The sequence below is a fragment of the Lemur catta genome, chromosome 2, assembly GCF_020740605.2.
Source record: "Lemur catta isolate mLemCat1 chromosome 2, mLemCat1.pri, whole genome shotgun sequence".
Taxonomy (NCBI): domain Eukaryota; kingdom Metazoa; phylum Chordata; class Mammalia; order Primates; family Lemuridae; genus Lemur; species Lemur catta.
This window is the reverse complement of record NC_059129.1, coordinates 112,310,590-112,318,089: the sequence shown is the minus strand read 5'-3', so window position 1 is coordinate 112,318,089 and position 7,500 is coordinate 112,310,590. Positions and strand designations below refer to the sequence as shown.

Genomic DNA, 7,500 nt, shown 5'->3' with positions numbered 1-7,500 from the left:
ACAGAAAAATTGTAGAAATAGCTATTTTCACTTTTTTTTTTTCAATTTCAATACTCTTTACTGGAAGTAAATTGGTTGTGAAATAGTTTTCCAGTAAGTAATCATAAAATGAGGCATACCCATTTGGAAACTTAAGAAATGTTTGCAATATTAAAGGAACAATACAGTATATTAAAATTAGTGGAAGCCCATCCTCGTTTCTACTCACTCTGCTTTCTTTGATTTTTCTTTATACCCACTCTTTAACAGGCACAAAACTACAGTGCCCCTACATCTCTGTGGGTATACCTCAACTCTGAGCGTGTGTTTGTAGTTGTCTATATTCCAGGTGTGTGCATATATCGCTGGGAGTGTGCATATCTGGGTGAGGGAAAACACATGTAAGATAAGGACAGAACAAAACAGCCTTAATCTAGTTTGTATCGTTGAGATCTTGGAATTTAAGACATGTTCTTGGGCCTGTTAGTAAAATTGCCTTTGGTCTTGGAAATTTTGTCCTCACCTTTAACTATGTTTTAAAAAAATAACAAAACGGGCAAACCAGAAAAGTTAGTATATTTACAGATGACTGTGTGAGATAGAATTTGGTTTGAAGAAAAATGATTTGCAACTACCCTGTAAAAACGTAGGAAGCAAAAATCTGTTCATTTTCTTCCTGGAAAACTGCATTTGGTCTACTACTGCAACTGTTGGTCTTGTAGCCCATTGTATCTTTGGTTCTTATTTAGGCCACCCAAAAGCTTTCCATTCTTTACTCTGTGAGACAGTTGTTATGGAAATTAATGCCAACAGAATGTTATTTGGCTTCATTATAATGAGCTGAAAATAAATCCCCATCCTTGGCCTTGTATCTTTAATAATAAGAAAGCCAGAATCTGTGCTTGTACTAAAGCATAGGCTGAAATCACCAGGGGTTAAGCAACCCTCCACCAGAAGCAGAGATGATGACTGTCAAAACAGTTGGAGCCAATACTCTCTCAATGTTTGCTTCATGCTGTTAATGACAGAGGTAAGCCACGTGTGGTGGTGGGCCAGTAGTCCTAGCTATCCACTACTTGGGAGTCTTGAGGTGGGAGGATTGCTTGAGTTCAGGAATTCCAGAACAGCCTGGGCAATAGCAAAAACCCACCTCTAAAAAAAAAAAAAAAAAAAAAAAGGAATTTCCCTCATACTTACAGCTATAAGTTAATTGGACCTTAAATTAACATGTAAAAACTTACTGAAATCACTCGGCAAATTAAAAATGAAAACAACATTACATACCCCCCAGCACCACAGCTAACAGAAAAAAAGATTTCCTAAGGAATGATAAGTGAAAATAAAATTTTGCATTTTTGTTTCAAGAAAAAGCTGAAATATTACTTTTGGAGAGGAAATAAGGGGAAAAATTGCAAAGATTGCAGTTCTCAGTTTTATTTACTAGTCATGAGAACTTAGACACATGAATTTAATCTTCAATTTCCTCATTGGAAAAACAATAACACCTGCCTTTCCTCAAAATAAAAACAATAATACCTGCCTTCTTGCTTCTCATTGTGAAGTTGAGAAAAATGTATAAAAATCATCTTGTAAATTATGAAATACAAAATAATATTTGTTTGTTTGTACTTCACAAGTGCAAATCCTAACCAGTTACAGAAAGATATCTGCTTTGGTTTGGTTGACTCTGTTACCTTCTCCTTCCCCCCCAAAAAAAGCAATTTGAGTGCTTTTGTGCACAATAGTCCATTTTGCACTCCTGTTGACTTAGTCCAACTCAATTTAGTAGTTTGGAGAAATAGCTTTATAATTCAGGACAAAACTCATTTCCTTTTTGGATTTGCCTTTCTTCAATAAGAGACTTTGATTATATAATATTATGATTATATATATTTATCTTTTAATAAAATATTTTAATGTACATCATTTTGCTTTATCAGACTGTTTCTAATAAAGACATCATTACTGTAGCCCAACCCACTATAATAAGGCTTGAGTCTTGGCCAAGTGCATTCAATCATTACAGATTCTCCATGGAAGTCTCAACCAAAACTGTAGCATTTCTACATTTTGTAAGGCTTTTTCTTTTTTTATAAATTAGTATTTTAAATAAGGTGCTAACTTTTTTAGCCCTACTTTGTGCCATAAGAAAGGCTATTTCATTTACAATTCTCTAATATATGATTCCTAGCCAGATTAATATTAAAAATGACGACAAAATTTCACATGTAAGATTTTTATTCTAATTTGAGTTGCATTCCAAAGGAAATTATAAAATGCATATTCTTTGTAAAAAAGTGACAAATTTTTAACGTGAATTATAAAACATGATAAATTTGGAGATTAAAATTGGGCTAGTTACTTGGAGTAACAAGTTTTTAAATCACCATTTTCCACCTCCACACCAAGGATAACCTTCTAATTAGTGATCAGCCATGCCGTAATAGCAGTATAGCACTGAGACTTCAGTAAACAGAAAAAACTGAAGAGCTTCTCCAGCCCCAGACCAGGAACTTTTCTATGCCTTCTCATAGTGGCGAACGGCAACCACATCACCAAAAGTAAGAGTCTGAAAGATTCAAAAGATAATCAATCATTTTACACAGGAACATCAGTAGCTGAATTTTAAAGATTATCTCATATATGATCTAAATATTATGAAAATAATTTTATAGACATTAAACACTGCATAAGCTCTTCATTTGTTAAAACAAATAAACAAACAAAAAGCCTTATATTTTTTCAGTGAATAATATGTATACATAGTTCATGTCTCTAAAATGAGAATGAAGCACAAGCTGAAATTAACAATTTAGACTGAGGTCAAAAGAATTTCTTTAGTCTTAAATTATCTGGGTAATCGAGCAAATTAGGGTGAGGAATGAATTGTCTACATTGTTGTCTCAGCTGTCTGCTTTGAAAGTGAATGGGATTTATAATAGGCTTTCAAAATAACAGTTTTCACTTCATAATCTAGATAAATTTTGAGTAGTCTTTAGAAAAATCACATCTTTTGAGCCAATGTCATTTGGAATGACTTGTTCCAAAATGAACAGGAAAATGTAAATGTACAAATGTTCTCCTTGGGTTGGCTGTCATGTTTTAGTCTATGTGAACCCAATGGTTAGGTGAGTCTAATGAGGAACGTTGGCTCTATTACTTCAATGTCAAGTCCAACTTGAAGAATTGCTATAAAACCACTTTACAAAGTTTAGAGGGTTTTGGTGGACATTATTTTTATGCATTGCTGTGATTTTCAAGAGCATCCTGTATCCTTGCCATCCATTGTTTCAACCTTCCTTTTTGAACTCAGTCTGGCCTGATTACAGCCGTACATGACACAGTTGAGCTGCCTGCTTTGCTGTATGCAGGAATAAAACAGTGGAGGTAAAAGCGTGAAAGAGAACTTCAGATTGAATCTGTTAGAAATGAATCCTTTCTTTTGTTGATTATTGAAGAAAAAAAAATGTGGGCAGATATCCTTCAGCATGAAAGGAAAACTGTCCTTGTGCTCCCCACCTCACTTCCACAGGAGCGAAAATATCTCAGTCTAGAACAGCTCTGGTTGTAATAGTCAAGGGGAAGAAAAGGAAACAATAGTCAATTTTCTTAAATAATAACAACAAAAACAAAATCTTTTCTATTGTCATCTTAGAAAGAATATGTAAAGCAATCCGCCCCCACATGAATGAATGAGCCTACTTGACTTTGTCAATATCGTCAAAATACCATTAGTCAGTCCACACAAAAGTGTCTGAGGAGGGCTTGGTCAAGGCATAATACTCCCAGTTTGTGATACTGCTCCATCATTAGAGAAATTGTTTGTAAGGAAGGGAGGGAGAGAGGAAGGGGGAGATGAGGAGAGAGGGGAGGAAGGGAGAGGGAGAGGGAAGGAGAGGGGGAGGAGAGGGAGGGGCAGGGAGGGAACAAGAGGGAAGGAATTGAGAAGGGTCAGGAGAGGGTGAAAAGCAGGAACTATCATTACTTACCATAACCATTTTGCCATCCTTAATTTCTCTTACAAAATTTGTTTCTTTGCCATCCCATTTCTGTACATGAATGAGTTTGTCTCCATCCAGGCTAACAACAGACTGAGTGAGACCAACAACAAAATGCAGAACATAGCAATGAATACAAGTCAGATTTCTGATACGGAAAACAAATGACATGACTTTTGACAGAGTTGTATAATTGAGTAAATTGTGATCAACTAATTATCCTATTGGTACCACATCCTCTGTTACTTCTGGATTTCTTATTATGTAAATTCTAGTAATCCATAATTTGAAATGTGTACATCTACATGCAAAAACTTCATGTATTATAAATAAAAATCCTAAACTAGTGCTTTCTGACTAGTCACCCTTCTGGTTCAAAGCCTAAGAAAGGCAAATTGTTTATTTAGTTGATCTGAGACAACCAGAGGGATTAAACAAAGAGCAATCTTTCTTTTAAACAAGCACTATTAAATACTTTCTGAAATATGTTTGATACAAAATGTACAAAATGTATGGTAAGCAACAAATACAGTCAAGATTTGAGCTACACAAGAAGTGCCCATTGTTCAGAACATAACATGCTCACCAGAATGCTAAATTAACTTTGGTGTCCTTCTCCCTGAACTAAAATACTGAAAACCTTCTTCACTCCCCAACAAAATACTGGAAACCTTTATCTTTTATTACTCCCTCCCCAACCTCACACCTGAAAGGCAGCAGCTTCTCACCTTACAGTTTCTGTCATCTGCAGTGGTTTCATCAAACTCTTCTCCCAGATGGAAACTAATCTCTGTGTTCTTGAATGTGCTTTGAGTCCTGATCACCACTTTGTCTCCTTCCTGACTGATAATGACCGTTGGCTTGGTCACATTTCCCACCTGCCTGGTGGCAAAGCCCACACCTAACATAGCAAAAAGAAACAGTACAGTCAGCATCAACTTCCAAAATAGCCCACAAAGCAGGAATCTGCTTTCTGATCCTAGAATCCACATGCTAAAGTATAAGTTTCATTAGCACATGATTAGCCCATTAATGATGTAATAAAACTACTAAGCACAGATAATAAGTGGATGCAGGACAAAAAGAAAAAAAGTCACAGAAGTTTCACATTCTCCACAGAATATCAAATGCTCTGTTATTTGGTCCTGGGCAAGAAAGCAGGTAAATGCCATGTTAAAAATCCATTCAGTGGGAAATGCATAGCCTAGCATCTGATTAGGACAATGTGATTTTTGTCTCTTGCTGACCTGATGGGTGAAAAAGGGAATCTGCATGTATCTGAAGGTGCAAGTTAAGAAGGAAACAGCAAGTCTTATTGTTACCTACCTAGAGCCTTCATGTACTCATCAAAGTTCTGGCTGTCCGTCAGCTTCCAGGTAGCACAGAAAGCCTCCACCATCCTTGCCTTTCCCCCTCTTTAGAGACAGGAGCGAGGATCCTCTGGTCTTAGTGCCACTGCAGCTCCGAAGACCCTTTGCGCCCCAGCAGCAGCTCTGCCCTCTTATTTGGAAGGAGGGCAGGCAAAAAGCCAATGATTTGAATTGTAAACACACTCTCACCAGTGTGCCCCTCTTTCCAGGAGGCTGTCAGAGAGAGGGCATGGGAAGGGGGGCTCCGGGAAGCTCCAATCCTCTTCGTAATTGGCTCAGGCCACTGGGTTAGCAGAGTAGGTCGGGTTCCTCCCAATCCTCCCACCACTGCAGCTCTTATGCCTGAGAAAGCTCTGCAGGGATTCAGTGGTGCTGGAGGCAGGGAACGGAAAAATGAGAGAGGGTCTTTCAGGTTCAGCGAGAAAAAAACTTGGCAAAGGCAATCTCAGACTGTGAGGAAAGAAAAAAGACGCATAATAGGACATTCAGATTGATTTCCGTTAATGGCAAAGCTGGTTACAAATGAGGACCCCCTTAAAGGAAGCCACTGAAAATGCTAGGCTTTCCAGACAAAGGAGACCGAACAGTGTGTTTTATTTTCTCTCATATTTACAAGGAGAGCAAAATGCAGGCTAGAACACGCCAAACTAGGAAGAGAGGAGGGGGAGGAGGTGTCAAAGCCTTCCCTAGATGTGTTTTTCTGCTTGGAGGCTGCTCTCACTGAGTGTCCACAGGAGGCTAAATAATTCTGCCCCCTGCCCAAGACAAACTAAGGGAACCTAAAGATCCCATTGTCCTTTCCAAGAATGTGAGAACCAGACTGAGTTGGATAGGGGCCTAAGGGAGAGTATGGTTAGGACTTACTAATGAGGTATAAAAATAAAGGAAAGAATGCTCTTTTTTCCCCCTCCTTTAACAGATTATAGAATCCATCTGGAAAAACTAGACAGAAGATTATTTAGTAAGATTTTAAATGACCTGCACTGTAGGACCTTTTCACTTCCTGAGGCCACGTCTACATAAACACAATCTGTGCACATGCTGGGCGTTAGGGATGGGGGGGCGGGAATTAGAGAAGCACTGGGAATCAGAGGGGCAAAATACCTTGAGGGTGCAAAGTAGAGTATTTAAAGGCGTTCTCTAAAATTCCCTTTCACCCAGGTTTTCCTGCTTAGAGCACCAATGAAAGCAACTTCCCTGCCTCTCATGGGGACAGAGCAGGGAAACCTGACTGGGCAATTCCTGCTCTTCTCTCTCCCTTCCCATTTAAACACAGCGCAGTGCCTTTCTGCTTCTGCCCACACCAAATCCAACAGACAAAGCTCAGAAAGCATCTCATGCTGACTGCCAGTGTTGTGATTCCACGTCAGTGTCTCAAAGGTGCTTGTTTAACATAACAGTAGTCTTTCCCCAAGCCTGGTCTCCTTCCATTTTTCACTATATTTGTGTATGGCACCATCATGTACTCAACTGCACGAGCCAGAAATCTTAGAAATCATTTCTAATACTTTACCAGCTAAACTCAATGTCATGGCCTATCTTTTTTACTTCTTGAATATTTCTCTAATTTGACATTCCACCCCTATCTCCATAACCACCATCTTAATTCAGGCAACTACTAGCTTTTACTGTTTCTATGGCAGTAACCCCCTACCTGTGCGTCCTAGAGCCACTCTAAATCTCCAAGCCTTTCACTACACTGGAGCCTGAGGGAAGTTTTCCAATACAAATCTGCATCTCCCTAGTGACTAATGAAGTCCAGCAGCTTTTCATGTGCTTCCCTGCTGTTTGTACTTCTTCAAGTTAGTGAAGTGACTATTCAAATGTTCTGCCCGTCTTAAACTGGGTTGTCTTCTTGCTATTGAATTATAAGAGTCCTTCATATATCGTAGGTAAAATCATTTGTTGGGTATGTGTTTTGCCAAAATTTCTTTCTTTGCATTTTCTTCATTTTCTTGATTGTGATAATGGTTTCCCTGATGTGTCCAAATTTATCAAGTGTACACATTAAATATGTGCAATTGATTTTATGTCAATTATACTATAGTAAAGCTATTTAACAAAATCTAAATCTGATCTTGTCCCCGTGGTACAGCAGATTATGCCACTCCAAAAATATACTTGTTTGGGATATTTTAAGATGGCTATATAGA

The 7,500-nt window shown here is 38.2% G+C and overlaps 1 protein-coding gene across 1 annotated transcript; it reads right to left on the bottom strand.

Annotated features, from left to right (window-relative positions):
- Positions 1 to 2,199: 2,199 nt before the first annotated feature.
- On the bottom strand, positions 2,200 to 5,692 carry FABP7 (fatty acid binding protein 7). The gene is made up of 4 exons (XM_045544285.1): positions 5,304 to 5,692; positions 4,706 to 4,878; positions 3,969 to 4,070; positions 2,200 to 2,548 (listed from the first exon to the last, which is right to left on the bottom strand). The coding sequence occupies exons 1-4, from the start codon at positions 5,374 to 5,376 to the stop codon at positions 2,498 to 2,500; spliced, it is 399 nt and encodes a 132-aa protein (XP_045400241.1). The 5' UTR covers positions 5,377 to 5,692; the 3' UTR covers positions 2,200 to 2,497.
- Between the last annotated feature and the right edge of the window lie 1,808 nt (positions 5,693 to 7,500).

Bases quoted from the DNA above. Each gene is read 5' to 3' on its own strand.
- FABP7 (XM_045544285.1), bottom strand. From the start codon at position 5,376: ATGGTGGAGGCTTTCTGTGCTACCTGGAAGCTGACGGACAGCCAGAAC. The intron at 4,879-5,303 runs GTAGGTAACAAT...TTGCTATGTTAG, and splicing joins TGAGTACATGAAGGCTCTAG to GTGTGGGCTTTGCCACCAGG. The intron at 2,549-3,968 runs GTAAGTAATGAT...TGAATCTTTCAG, and splicing joins AGGATGGCAAAATGGTTATG to ACTCTTACTTTTGGTGATGT.